This window comes from Rhamphochromis longiceps, linkage group LG3 (genome assembly GCF_057381845.1).
Source record: "Rhamphochromis longiceps isolate RC_006_pf linkage group LG3, R_longiceps_female_GT1.1, whole genome shotgun sequence".
Classification (NCBI taxonomy): Eukaryota; Metazoa; Chordata; class Actinopteri; order Cichliformes; family Cichlidae; genus Rhamphochromis; species Rhamphochromis longiceps.
The window spans coordinates 31240676-31254559 of record NC_140559.1 but is presented as its reverse complement, the minus strand read 5'-3'; the positions used below and the strand labels follow the sequence as shown (position 1 = coordinate 31254559).

The 13884-nt window shown below is 40.0% G+C and overlaps 1 protein-coding gene across 4 annotated transcripts; it reads left to right on the top strand.

Annotated features, from left to right (window-relative positions):
- Positions 1-8444: 8444 nt before the first annotated feature.
- LOC146674117 (sterile alpha motif domain-containing protein 3-like) lies at positions 8445-13069 on the top strand. 4 transcript variants are annotated; one of them, XM_085393866.1, is made up of 9 exons: positions 8445-9177; positions 10117-10312; positions 10482-10640; positions 10799-10886; positions 11082-11237; positions 11696-11902; positions 12167-12338; positions 12444-12523; positions 12628-13069. In XM_085393866.1, the coding sequence occupies exons 1-9, from the start codon at positions 8907-8909 to the stop codon at positions 12922-12924; spliced, it is 1626 nt and encodes a 541-aa protein (XP_085249992.1). In that variant the 5' UTR covers positions 8445-8906; the 3' UTR covers positions 12925-13069. The 4 variants fall into 4 exon arrangements, with proteins under 4 accessions (XP_085249992.1, XP_085250009.1, XP_085250000.1 ...); XM_085393883.1 differs by lacking the exon at positions 10482-10640 and having other exon boundaries at positions 8447-9177; XM_085393874.1 differs by lacking the exon at positions 11082-11237 and having other exon boundaries at positions 8450-9177.
- Positions 13070-13884: the final 815 nt, after the last annotated feature.

Here is a 13884-nt window from a genome sequence, read left to right as displayed (position 1 = left end):
TTCATTCCACAGGCCGTTGGCATCTCCCATACAAACTTTTGTTGGCAAGATTTGCTTTTCTAAGCAATCTAAAAACAACAATAAATCGATTAGAGCTTTATTTCAGAGTACCATAACCACGCTACCATATGTTATTTTTTTCTGGAACCGGCTGTCAGATGGTATTATGTGGAACGAAGTTTGGAAACTCCCTAATCAGTTTTTAATTACCAACAAAATTAAAGATATTTCTTATAAATTAATACACAGAATTTATCCTTCTAAAGATTATCTTCAAAGCAAATTCAAATTAGACATTGATACAAGCTGTAGCTTTTGTAAAACTTCCAAGGAATCTACTACACATCTTTTTTGGTTTTGTAACCTTGTACAAGATTTTTGGCAGAGCTTATGTGTTTTTATTTCAGAAAATATATTTAAAGGATTTGTACTGTTTTGGAAATATGTTTTGTTTGGTCTGCACAAAAATCAAAAACAATTCAATTTTGATAACAGATATATGATTAACTTGTTACTTTTAATGGCTAAATTTCATATTCACAAGTCCAAATATTTAGGAAGACATCCCTCTTTCTATGTATTCTCCTTTGAACTTGTACAGTATCTTAACTCTATTAAGAACTCCACTAACCCAAAAGCTATAAAAACTATTGGTGTTTGTGAAAAAATCAAGATCTTTCAATCACTTTGTTCTTTGGCTTGATTAGTTACTTTCCCCCTAGCATGTTTCTATTGTTGTTTTTGAATGCTGTTCTTGTATTTGTTTATCTATGCATACAATTCTTCTGTAAGTACATCACCATTATTGTAATACTGCTTAATTCCATTTTGTATTGTACTGATGTTTAAATAAAGATTTTGGAGAAAAAAAAAAAAAAAAAAAACTGAGAGCAGCGAGTCTTGTCACTACCCGATCCGTACCGGAAACCCGATCGGTACCCCGCATGCGCAAATCTTACGTCACTTCCTCTCGTTGCCAACATTGCGACATTCAATATATTTGAATGATACAGTTAGCGCCCAGTTAGCTCCTAGCATTTCTCAACACCTCTGCCTCCTTTTCGACTGCCCGGGACATTTAAACAATGGATAATCCGTATACAAAGAAATTCATGCTTTTCTCCTCAACAGAGAGTGTCCCCCGATTGAGCAACAGCGCCGTAAAATAAGGAGAATGGCGCCTAATTACAGAGTTAATAATGCAGACTTTGTAATATCTCAGGTGTAGATTCATCAGCCAGATGAAGTGTTTACTGACAATTGACAGTGATAGCGCACATCATCACTATTCCAACAATCCTCTCCTCACAGACAAGCATAAACACACTCGACTATCGCTAAATCAAATTTAACACACGTTTGTAATGACGCTAATTCAGTTTATAATAGGGTTTATTCGCTCGGTCAGCAGGTGGCAGTATCCTCGTACACTGGGGAGTACACTGCCATTAAACGAACAGAAGAAGAAGAAAACATGTGCACATGCGCGGTACGGATCGGGTAGACTCGATTTGTACGGTCAGACTTTACACATGCGCAGTAAGGATCGGGGAGTCCTGATCCGTAACTATCTTTTTATTTTTCGTTTTTGTCTACATTGTACTGAAATGCTTCATTATCGGAAACATGTTAAGAGATACTTGTTATTCTTAACATCTTAACAGATACTCTGACCTGTAACTATCGTAAAACGCTTCGACCGGAAGTAGACACCTTTCGCGCATGCGGGGTACCGATCGGGTTTCCGGTACGGATCGGGTAGTGACAAGTCTTCTCTGTTCGCTACATTTTCTGCTCTTATCACAGGGAAAGGAACGTGAGGAAGAATGGCACGAACCAAGCAGACTGCTCGCAAGTCTACTGGCGGCAAAGCTCCCAGGAAATGTAGCACATAAAACACTTTTCAAAAAATAAAGAATTATTTAAAATATTGTCAAACTCTGTTGCAGATTGTTCAGTTAATACATTTAAAACAGATGACGTTCATCACGCTGTACAGATCGTGTTTGATTGTGTGTGTTGGGCATTTTGCACACTTTTGTCACAAATATAAACCTTTTTTAAGGAAGCAACGACGAAAAGTTTTCATGAGACGGTTGCTTTACTTGCAAAAGATAACAAGTCCAAGTCCAAGTTCAACTTTATTGTCACTTCAACCATATACAGTTTAAAAATACACAGTGAGGCGAAACAACGTTCCTCCAGGAACCAAGGTGCTACAAGACAAGTTAGTGCAAAAAAAAAATATATATATATATATATATATATAATATATCTAGTAATAATATTGTGCAAAAGAGCATTTACAGGTTGGTGTGTGCGATGGTTTGGTGGTGTAGGTCAGTGTGTTTGCGCTTTGTGTTGGTTAGTCAGTCCAGTCTCAATGTTTTGAGGTATTTGAGTTAAGCTGAGTGATAATGTTAGTGTATGTGTGTGTGTGCGTGTTTATCAGTCAGTCCCTTTTTGCTGAGGAGACGGATGGCTTGTGGAAAAAAGCTGTTGCACAGTCTGGATGTGCGTGCCCGAATGCTTCGGTACCTTTTTCCAGATGGCAGGAGTGTAAAGAGTGTGTGAGAGGGGTGTGTCCGATCAGCCACAATGCTGGTGGCTTTGCGAATGCAGCGTGTGGTGTAGATGTCCTCAATAGAGGGTAGAGAGACCCCGATGATCTTCTCTGCTGTTCCCACTATCCGCTGTAGGGTCTTGCGGTCTGATATGGCACAGCTCCCAAACCAGACAGTGATGCAGCCGCTCAGGATGCTCTCAATAGTTCCTCTATAGAAGGTGGTCAGGATCGGTGGTGGAAGCCGGGCCTTTCTCAGTCTTCTCAGAAAGAAGAGACGCTGTTGGGCTTTCTTGTGCAGGGAGCTGGTGTTGAGGGACCAGCCGAGGTCCTTCTCCAGGTGTACACCCAGGAATTTGGTGCTGTCAACGATCTCCACAGAGGAGCCGTTGATGCTCAGCGGTGAGTGGTCGCCTCGTGTCCTCCTAAAGTCAACAACCATCTCTTTTGTCTTGTCAACATTCAGAGACAGGTTGTTGTCCTTACACCAGTCCGTTAGTCTCTGCACTTCCTCTCTGTACGCTGACTCGTCGTTCTTGCTAATGAGACCCACCACGGTCGTGTCATCAGCGAATTTAATGATGTGATTTGAACTGTGTGTTGCTACACAGTCATGAGTCAGCAGTGTGAACAGCAGAGGACTGAGCACACAGCCTTGTGGGGCCCCAGTGCTCAGTGTGGTGGTGCTGGAGGTGCAGTTCCCGATCCGTACTGACTGAGGCCTTCCGGTCAGAAAGTCCAGGATCCAGTTGCAGAGGGAGGTGTTCAGGCCTAACAGGCTCAGCTTTCCGATCAGTTGTTGGGGGATGATCGTGTTAAATGCTGAGCTGAAATCTATGTACAGCATTCGGACGTGTGAGTCCTTCTTGTCCAAGTGTGTCAGGGCAAGATGGAGTGCAGTGGAGATGGCGTCGTCCGTTGAGCGGTTATGGCGGTATGCAAATTGCATTGGGTCCAGTGAGGGGGGCAGCAGGGTCTTGATGTGTCTCATGACGAGCCGTTCGAAGCACTTCATGATGGTGGGTGTAAGTGCGATAGGGCGGTAGTCATTGAGACAGGACACAGAAGACTTCTTGGGCACGGGGACGATGGTGGTGGCCTTGAAGCACGTGGGGACAACGGCACTGCTCAGAGAGATGTTGAAGATGTCGGTGAGAACATTTGCCAGCTGATCAGCACATTCTCTGAGCACTCTGCCTGGGATGTTGTCTGGTCCAGCAGCTTTACGTGGATTGACTCTGCGTAGAGTTTTCCTCACCTCAGCTGTAGTGAGACACAGGACCTGGTCGTTCGGAGGAGGGGTGGTCTTCCTCGCCGCCACGTCGTTCTGCCTGTCGAACCGAGCATAGAAGTTGTTAAGCACATCTGGGAGGGAGCCGTCACTGTCACAGGCAGGTGGTGTCGTCCTGTAGTTAGCGATGGCTTGTAAGCCCTGCCACATGCGTCGTGTGTCGCCGCTGTCCTTAAAGTGGTTGTGGATTCTCTGGGCGTGTGCGCGCTTCGCCTCTCTGATGGCCCGAGAAAGTTCAGCCCTCGCTCTTCTAAGCGCCACCTTATCTCTCTCTTTGAAGGCAGAGTGCATATTTGCATGTACACATATGGATGTCTTACAATTTTTCTACAATGTTTTCATCTTATCTATATTGTTTTTATTATATTATCCCTCTGTCCAGCACTTTGAACGACACTTGATGTCTTTTAACTGTGCTATAAAAATGACTTGACTTGACAATAGAGAAACGAGGAAGCGGTGTCCTTTGCGTCATTCGATTCTCATCCATAACCCGCGTATTTTTGTTCTTTTGGTTTCTTCCGCGTTTGGAGCCATGTGCAACTTGACGTGCAGTCTGAGCTCTGGAGAAGCAGGAATGTGGATTCTACCGCAGATATCCGGTTAAAACCTTTGGGAGAGAGATCAAAGTTTTGTTTTTGTATTTGATACCGCGTTGGTTCTGCGGAAAGAAAGACATGATAGTAAGTACATTTGTGCAGAGGTTTGTTGCATCATTCAGTGTTATGCGATCTCCTTATTTTCCCCGCACTCATCTTCAGATCAGAAATAGGTCCGACATGTTTGTTCACATTTTTTTAGTTTTGGTCCGGGCTGCTGCATAAAAACAGAAACACATCGACAACATTCCGCCGAATTGATTCCATATTAGACTTCAAACGCACTAAATAATTTCTGAAGCAGAATCGGCTGGAATACGAAAACATCTACACAACTAAATAAATAGTGGTTTGCATTCTCGATTTGCACTAATTTGCATTAGCAGTAACAATAAGTGAGCGGGAGGAGTGAGGCGTGGGGTCTTCACACACCCCCGTTCTCTGTTCGCCATCTGGGGCAGGGGTTTGGTCGGTGTCTGGGCTAGTGGGCTGACAAGACTGACACACTTTGTAAAGTTACATCATAGTCATTGGTTACAACACATAGCAAGGGCGTAGATTTGGTTTTGGCATTGGTGGGGACAGATGATTCAACCACTGAACTCTGCCCTGTTTCTTTTTTCCTTTTTGTCGCTTCTTGATAAAGATTAAAAAAAAGAAAAAAAAAGGAGAAATATACTTGCCTACATATGCTATTCTTCATGCTTTTAAATCATTTAAAATTACAGTTCATAGTTTTATATGTGAATTATATAATGTTAAATTACTATTAAACAAATGACTGACTAAGTATTTTAGGCTTTAGTTTACTTCAGCCATATTCCATATCAATCAGGTATCATACAAACATAAAAATAGCTTCAAATACAGTCATGACAATAAAAGAATATGACTTTAAGGACTTAACAACATTACTTCAGTTATAGTGCACCAACATCTCTAACACATTAGCACTAAGGGAACACTGAATAACCTGGTGGTTTTTGTCCATAAAACCACTTAGCTACGATTACCACAAAAGATCTCTCGGCAAAATGATGCAACATTTTAGGCACGATATTGCCCCGATCAAATCAGTGAGCTGGGATGTTTTATTCTCAACATGAACTACTGTTACAGCAAAAGACATGGACTACTGGTGTCCCACACAACAACTCAATGTCCATGTGAAGGAGCCAAACACATGCCTGCTCCTCTTGTTAACTGAGATAAACTGCTGGCATATTTGTTTTACATCTATACTGTCCAGTCTCTCCTGGTGGACATGGCATACATCAGGATTGTTTCATCTCATTTGAGTCATTGTTGACCTTAGCCATCTTTTTAGTCTTGTGAGAGCACTGAAGCTTCTTTCAGCCTCAGTACATGCGTTTTATCCTCAGATTAAAATTATTGTGTGCTTGATGTGCCTCACCTTTGGCCCTGGCTCTTCCCCTCTGACTGCACTAGGACATATTGCTACCTGATAAAATAACACATGGATTCGTGCCATATAAAAAGTGAGACATGTCAATTCAGATTCTTTGTCAAATATACACTAATGAAACAATTTAAGATAAGATAAGATAGAACTTTATTAATCCCTTACATCAGCAGCCTAACAATTGTCATGATAATAAATACTAGTTAATCTATAGCACCAAATCATCATCACCTCTGTCCGAGCTACAACATGGCAGAGCTGCCTCTGTCACCTGATGAATAACAGTGAGCCATTCCACATACATACAGTCACACATGTGCTTCAAATACAGTCATGAACCACCAAGTCATCATCCAACTTCACCTGTGATTCTTGTATCACCATTACTCCACCACTACACCATTATTAAAACAATTTGTGCAAAGTGCACTCCAAGGTGGAATATTTGCAAAATCATGACTACCTCATGATATTTTGTCTCAAAAATTAACCCTATGAATATGTCAGCACCATTAGGATGAAATTATTGTGGCACCAACATTTTAACGTTAGACACATACTTTTAACAGCCTCTGTAAACTAATATCCTGGCCTGCTCGAGGCTGCCGTTTTCTCTGACAGTTTCAATCAAAATTGGAAATGCTACTGTGGGAGACTGAGAGAACTAATAGTGCTGCCTGTTGTGCAGTTAGTTTCCAAAACACGTTATTTATGGTTACATACAATTTCAGACTGATGTGGGCCAAAGCCTAGCATAGCCTGTAACGTTATTATGAAGGACACATTTTATGAGTGAACTTGAGTTCAAGTGACTAACAGGTTTCTTTGAAAAATACTTTAAATATAAATTTCGTAACTGAAGTCAGTGAATTCCATGTTGATGCCAACTGTAATTTCAGGAATAGAAACAGCATGAAGATTGAAGTGTGAGCATAAGATTCAATTTTAAAAACAATACTAACAATAAGAATAAAGGAGCGAGCTCTTGGTGTGAGTGAGGTGGCTCTTAAAAGAGCCGTTGTTTGTAGGAGAGCGTGCAGCTTAAGCTCTCTCTCCGCGGATGCGGCGAGCCAGCTGGATGTCTTTGGGCATGATGGTGACCCTTTTGGTGTGGATAGCGCACAGGTTGGTGTCCTCGTAAAGTCCGACCAGGTACGCCTCGCTGGCCTCCTGCAGAGCTCTGGAAGCGCAGGTCGGTCTTGAAATCCTGAGCGATCTCGCGGACCAGGCGCTGGAAGGGCAGCTTGCGGATCAGCAGCTCTGTGGATTTCTGGTAACGGTGGATCTCGCGCAGAGCCACGGTACAGGCCTATAACGGTGAGGCTTCTTGACGCCCCCGGTGGCCGGGGCGCTCTTACGTAGTGATGTGACGTTCTGTATCGAGGCTTCGGAGCGTGTGTCGAGTACTGGAGGGGGCGTTTCCGCGAAGCGCGTATCGAGGCTTGCTTCATTTATGGGAGGAGCTGAAAATGATGACGTCCGAAGCCTCGCTGCCCGGCTGTACCACGTGACTGGTTCATGAAGTGGTTCGAACTTTGCCGCGAGCTATGACAGATATAAACCCCTCAGACTTCATTCAAAATGTGGGTGTTTGATGGAGAGTTGCGGTTAGTGAGAGTTTGGAGACAGTTTGGAGGTTTATGAGAGTGAGGAGAGAAAGTCAGGAGAGAATGGAGCCGGCTAAGAAGAGGAGGATGTCTTCCCCTGTGTGGGAACATTTTGATCTTATTCCTCCCAACAAGGTATGTAAATTTCTAAAGAAGATGTATTGTCATGATACTGATGGTGCAATAAAACCTATGTTAAGATGTCTGTACTTTTGTACAAGGTGAAGTGTTTGCTATGTGCCAGGGAGCTGGGATATAGCAACAACACCTCATCCATGCTTAGGCACTACAGAGCTTTGCATGAGAATAAGGGGGACACCGATTGTGGAGCAAGACCAGGTGAGCCATCAAATGCAATGATAATATAGGATGCAGTAATGTTACTAAATGATATAACAATATTATACAACTGTTATAAGTTACGTGTGTGATATTTATATTTGTGCTTTGTTTTATTGTCTTTCCTCAGGAGAACAATCTCAAATAGATGAAGACCTGGTTAGCATGGTGATTGAGGACTCCCAGCCATTTAGCATTGTGGAGGACAAAGGATTCAAAAGATTTGTGAAATCATTAAATCCTAGCTATGTTCTCCCCACTAAAGGTTATAAAAGCAGTGAAAATTTAGTTTTTACAGAATAAAATGTGAACAGGCAGGACTGAGGCTCAAAGCCTCAGTGTGTAGCTGTCCATACCTCAACGTTACAAAAGCACAACTACTGTCCACACCCCAACCACACCTCACCTCACAGTAAATGATCATTTCCATTTCAAGCATTTCCAAATAATTATTTCCCATACTGCCACTATAAATATACACAGTATACTGCCATCACTACAATATACATGTTTTACACACTCCTTTTGTTGTTGACATTTACAGGCTGTGTGCAAAATGCCACACTCTTCAAATTCATGCCAGCTATTATTTTTACGTCCAGTAGGTGTCCTACTACACAGTCAGAAATAGGGGTACGGAAGGAGTACATTACTGTGCCCCAAGGTACAAAAATGACATTAATACAGTCTAAGGACAAATATTGGACCTCGGGGGAACTATCTGTACCTTTTTTAGCGTCTGAAAGGTACATACATGTTCCTTAATTGTGAAAAGTACTTATTTGTACCCATTCTTTCAAAAGATAAAGTACAGGTTGATTAAGCTCTTTTTGATTAGAGGTTGTTTTTTTTTAATTCTTTTTGACAGTAATTTATTTGCAACTGTATTGATTTAAGCATATATTTTAGTGTTTTTATTTTATTTTTTATTATTTTCATTGCTGTTGTTGTTTTTGTATTCCCTGAACCCCCCTTATTTTTAAGCTGCTTTAAGAACAACGAATTTATTTGAAAGAAAAAAAAGTAAAAATGCATTTAAACATTTTTTTAAGAGAGCGTTTTTTTTTTTTAAGTAAGTATTTGGATGAATTGCAAAAAAGCACCCTCGGAGTGCGAGTTGAGCCCATCCTCACAACATCAAACAAAAAGTAGAAGAAGAAACTCAACGAATAGCTGGTGGATTCTAGAACTTTCTTTAAATGCAGCAGGTGCCATTTTGTTTTATCAACGGACGGAGATGGATTACGAACTTGCAAGTCCTGGTGTGCTCTGTTCACTTTCAACCGAGGAACTCTTAACAAAAATACAAGAGTGGGGCTTAGATGTCACCGAAGCTGAAGCTCAGCGTTTCAGAGGTAAGTTTTATTTAAAGAAAAATGTAGCGTAATTACTAATTATTGGTTTAGCCTAGCTTAACGTATATTAGCAATTTAGCTAGTTTCGGCACTCTCTTAGCTCAAATTATGTCTTTTTTACAAACGTTTTTACAAACGTTTCATGTGTAAAGTTGAGGTCACAGTTCTGAAAAATGAAAAATGTGTACACATAGTATTTGTATAAGTTTGAACTTATATATGTGGTTCGGCCACAGTCTATGGGTTCGGTAACCCCTGCGCAGCGGAACGGCGCGAAATTTGATTCCCTGGTAGCTGAATGCAGTTTACCGTTAGTGTATTAATGGTTTAATAAAATCACGTTTTTACATCCACTCCAAGGCCATTAACACACATGGGCGGCGTTTAAAGGAAATATCTTGACGCCGCACTTGTTTAAAATATAACAAGGGTGTTGCAGCTGGGGTTTGATAGTCCCGTTTTCAGCAATGTGGGAACTTTTTCAGCATGTAATCTGAGCTTGTAATACGGTCCTGCGGGTGTTATCGCTATAAGTAATCGGTCTGAAAGAACAGACGGCAGAAACTGTCGGAAATCTGGAGAAAGGAGTCACCTTAGTAGTGAATATTAACAAATTACAGCATTCTAGTCTTTTTTTTTTTTCTTCCAAACTTGAAAGGGCACAAAAGCATGCTCAGACTCTGCTCTCCTGTGTCCAGTAGTCCCAAACAAACATCTAAATTTAAAAATGAAAACTTTGCATATCAAGAGGATTCACTCTAAAAAATTTGGTTTATTTTATTTAATTTACTGATTTTTTTTAATGAATATTTCTTTGAACTGAAAGAAGTTGTACAAAAGGTTTTAATGTGTGTGATATACGGTTTTTACCCATGTAAAAATGTGGTGTTAAATATTCTTACATGGAATTTAGAGTTTGTACTACCATTTATCTTGCAGACAATGAGGTTGATGGTGACACAGTTGACTGCGGTCTTACTGAGACTATGGTTGCATACCTTTTCCAAGGATCCTTCAAAAAGCAGGTTAAATTCAACCAATTTGTGTCAAGGATGAAGGAATCTTCAGTGACGCTGACTCTACAGACTGTCTCTCCAGAAGACTGGCAACCATCTACTTCGTCAACTTCAATAAGGTATTTTCTTATTTATAATGAAGTTAGTATGTCTGAAACATACATGTTGGCCATTATGCACTTTTAGGATTTAGTTAATATGATCATTTTTCCTACCATATGTATTGTTACTGTAGTGTTTTATACTTCAATTCATGCAATAAAAACAAACATTTAACTGTTTTCACAGCAATGAAAATACTTTGAGACCGCCAGCCTCTTTTGAAATTCCAAGATTTCCCAAAAATCTGCAACTAAAACTGGACAACAAAGAACCGTGCCATAAAAATCCAAGGGACAGACACACAATAATCAGAGTTCTATATGAAGCTGTGGCACAGTATACTATGTAAGTTAATCAGGGTAATGTTAGCTTGTTGCTTTAGAAAAAGCTGAATCTGTCATATTGAAAATAAACGCTACATTACTAAGAAACAATAACTGACACTTGATAAAGTTTGTTTGTCAGCAGTTGCTCTAACACTTATGTTTCTTCTGATATTACAGGTATCCCACAAATTCTGAATATGTGCAAGCTGTGAAGACGCTGGTAATGAAGTATCCTTTCCTCAAGGATCGTGAGGGAAATGGTTATGTAAGTTAAATTTAAAATTTGCATAAGGTTCCTTCAAGATTACAAAGTAAAAGTGAAGCTTTTTTCAATCTTGTTTTGTTAGTAAGACAATCTGTAGCCTCTCAGTAGGTTTGTATGAAGTATGTTTACTGATTCTTTGTTGGGTGTATTTTGTGTAGATTGTTTTTACAGTAACTTATGTTTCTGTTCAACAAGCACACATGGCATATGTCTTTGAGACGTAAATTCAAATCAGAGCGGGCACCACTAGTCGACAGTGAGGCAGTGAGGCGTTGTAAGGAGAAGTTTGGTTCTACGAGGAGAGGGCAGCCTAATAAATGTCAACGAACAAGTCAGAGAAATGTTTGTCAGGTTGGTGTGAGGGACATCTTGAGCTATAAAATGTTCTTGCCTCTGTTATTACATCTAAAACTAAGGATTAGGGATGCAACTGTACCCCTTTTTTCAAACCAAAACTATACCAATACTTGGATTAGAGCACTTGCTAATACAAAGTACCAGTGCTAATACTTCTACCTCACAAAATATTATTAATTAGAAGGCGCTAAAAGAGGGTGAACTAGATTTAAAAAAAACCAACATTTTAAATATGACTCCAAAACTAAAATTTCAAGTTAACAATTAAGATTTTATGTGAAATTATTTCAGAGTTTCCATATTTTAAATATTGGTTCATGGTATCGGTTAACTTTAAACAATACGAGTTCTTTGTGATGCACAGATCGTGTCAGCTCTAATTGTATATTTAGTCTTATGTTGGGTTTCTAATCTGTTTTGACTTTCTCTTCTCACTCTTGCTTTCTTTCAAGGGACCATGCGTCCAAGGAGAGGATTTATTATCCATCGACGCCCACTTAAAGGTCTTACAGTGCCAATATCAGAAGATGCAACCAGATACCATGGTGGTTCATAACCGTATGCAGCAAACGTTTGCTTGGCGGCAAAAAGAAATTGCAGATGGTATGCCTGTGGAGGATGTGTTGAAGAAGTACCCCTTCTTAGGGATGCCTACTGGTGTAAGTCAGAAAGCTGAACTGAACTTGGAAATAGCTGTCACATTTAACATGTTTATAGTAGTAAATTTTATTTGCCCTTGACCTTGCTTTCTTCATCTGTCCCTCTTTCCTTTTTTTGTATGTTCATGTAACTTCTTACAGTATTGTTGTTAAATTCTATAAAAAAAATAATTATGCAGCACCATACATAATTAATATCAACTTTAGATTATTTCATTTTCATACACTGTTATTTTGTACTGAAAATTAATTTTTTACTTGTAGCTGTGCAACGAACTCGGGTGGATCCAACCAACAACGGGTAATGTAAGCCAGCGATTTCGTGAAGGGCTCTCATGTGTTGCAGCAAAGGTGATTGACGTTACACGAGGGAAAACCCCACTCTACCAGCTCTACCTTGATGCAAGAGAGGAGGCTCTCACTGATGACCTACCAGGTATTTGCTTTCAAGGCTTCCATTTTATATAATTTTTATAGGTAACTGGAAATGCCAGATAAAATGCATGGGTGATCTTGTGTTGTTTTTGGGTTTTTTTGGCAGATCTTGACACAAGGGCTGCACTTTTATTCCTGCCATACGTCTTCAAGGAGAAACTGGATCTCTTTGTCATACTTGGAGAGGTGTGTGTATTAAAATATTTAGTCTATATAAAAGGAAAACAAATGTATCTTTTGTTAAGAGACTAAGATATTGCTTTCCTCTACCTTCTCTTTTGACTTCAAAGGTTCATCCGAAAACCCCCTATCCAACTGTGCAGCTACTTCATGAAGACTGGAAACCAGTGTTCTCCAGAAGCGCTCCAAACATTGTGAAGTTGGATGGCAGTGAAGTGTGCAGAAGCTCGTGTATTTTTGAAGGAATCATCTCTTCTTTCTGCTTGTATTTTGTCTTCAACCTTGCTTATCCAAAACATCTGAAGAACACCCTGATTTTTCTCCAAAAGTACATTGTGAAAATAGATGAGGGTGAGGACCGGCCTCTGCCAATCACAGTCACCAGACAAATAAATCTTCTGTATTGACCACCATGCCTCAGCCATATCAGTGCTCCAAATGTGGCAGAAGAACCTTTAGTTTGACAAAGCTTATTCAGCACATAGGACTTATTCATTCCCATGATGCCAATTTTGATATAACCTGTGGACTCAGTGACTGCTGTTCTTCCTTCAAAAAATATGAATCTTTCAGACGACATGTGTATAGGAAACACAGAGAACAGGTGTTGTGTCCCCATAAAGACTTAGATGAAAATGAGCAGGAGGTAGTCAGTCCACACCCAAATGAATTTGCAAATGACATGACTGAAAATATTGAAACCCCTCCATCCTGGGATGAATTTTTGATAAATTTCAGAGACAATCTTTTCAAGTTCATTCTTAAGTGCAGAGAGAAAAATTCTTTACCAGTCTCTGTTCAGGAAGAAATTGTGGAAGATGTAAATTTTCTGATGTGTTTTTTCAAGGAGAACTACGATGCTTTTATAGCATATCATTTAGAGAAAATGGGTCTTGATGTGTCTTTGTGTCCAGAGCTTAAAAATGTCCTGCATTCAAATGAATTTTTTGAGAAGGCTTCAACAGCTATTCGATCTCCTTATTTGGTCAAAGAACATTGCAAATCAAAGCTCAACATGACAGAGCCTGTTCATTGCAAATTAAGAGACTCTGTGGGTCATACAGTTGGCTCGTATTCATATGTGCCTGTTGATAAGGTGCTAAAAAATTATCTTTCTCATGAAGACATACAAGATCACATTTTTTCAAGTGGCAATTTGGAAACTGATGAATTTCTAACAGATTACTCTGATGGAGAAATCTTCAGACATCATCAATTCTTCAAGGATAACCCAAATGCACTGCGACTCCATTTTTATGAGGATGAATTTGAAGTACTTAATCCTCTAGGATCTAAACGATCCAAACACAAACTTAGTGCATTTTATTACACTGTAGGCAATTTGGACAAAAGGTACACTTCTCAGC

Coding starts and splice junctions, on each gene's coding strand:
- LOC146674117 (XM_085393866.1), top strand. CDS start 8,907: ATGAATTGCAAAAAAGCACCCTCGGAGTGCGAGTTGAGCCCATCCTCA. Junction 9,178..10,116: donor TGAAGCTCAGCGTTTCAGAG/GTAAGTTTTATT, acceptor TTTATCTTGCAG/ACAATGAGGTTGATGGTGAC. Junction 11,903..12,166: donor TCTTAGGGATGCCTACTGGT/GTAAGTCAGAAA, acceptor TTTTACTTGTAG/CTGTGCAACGAACTCGGGTG.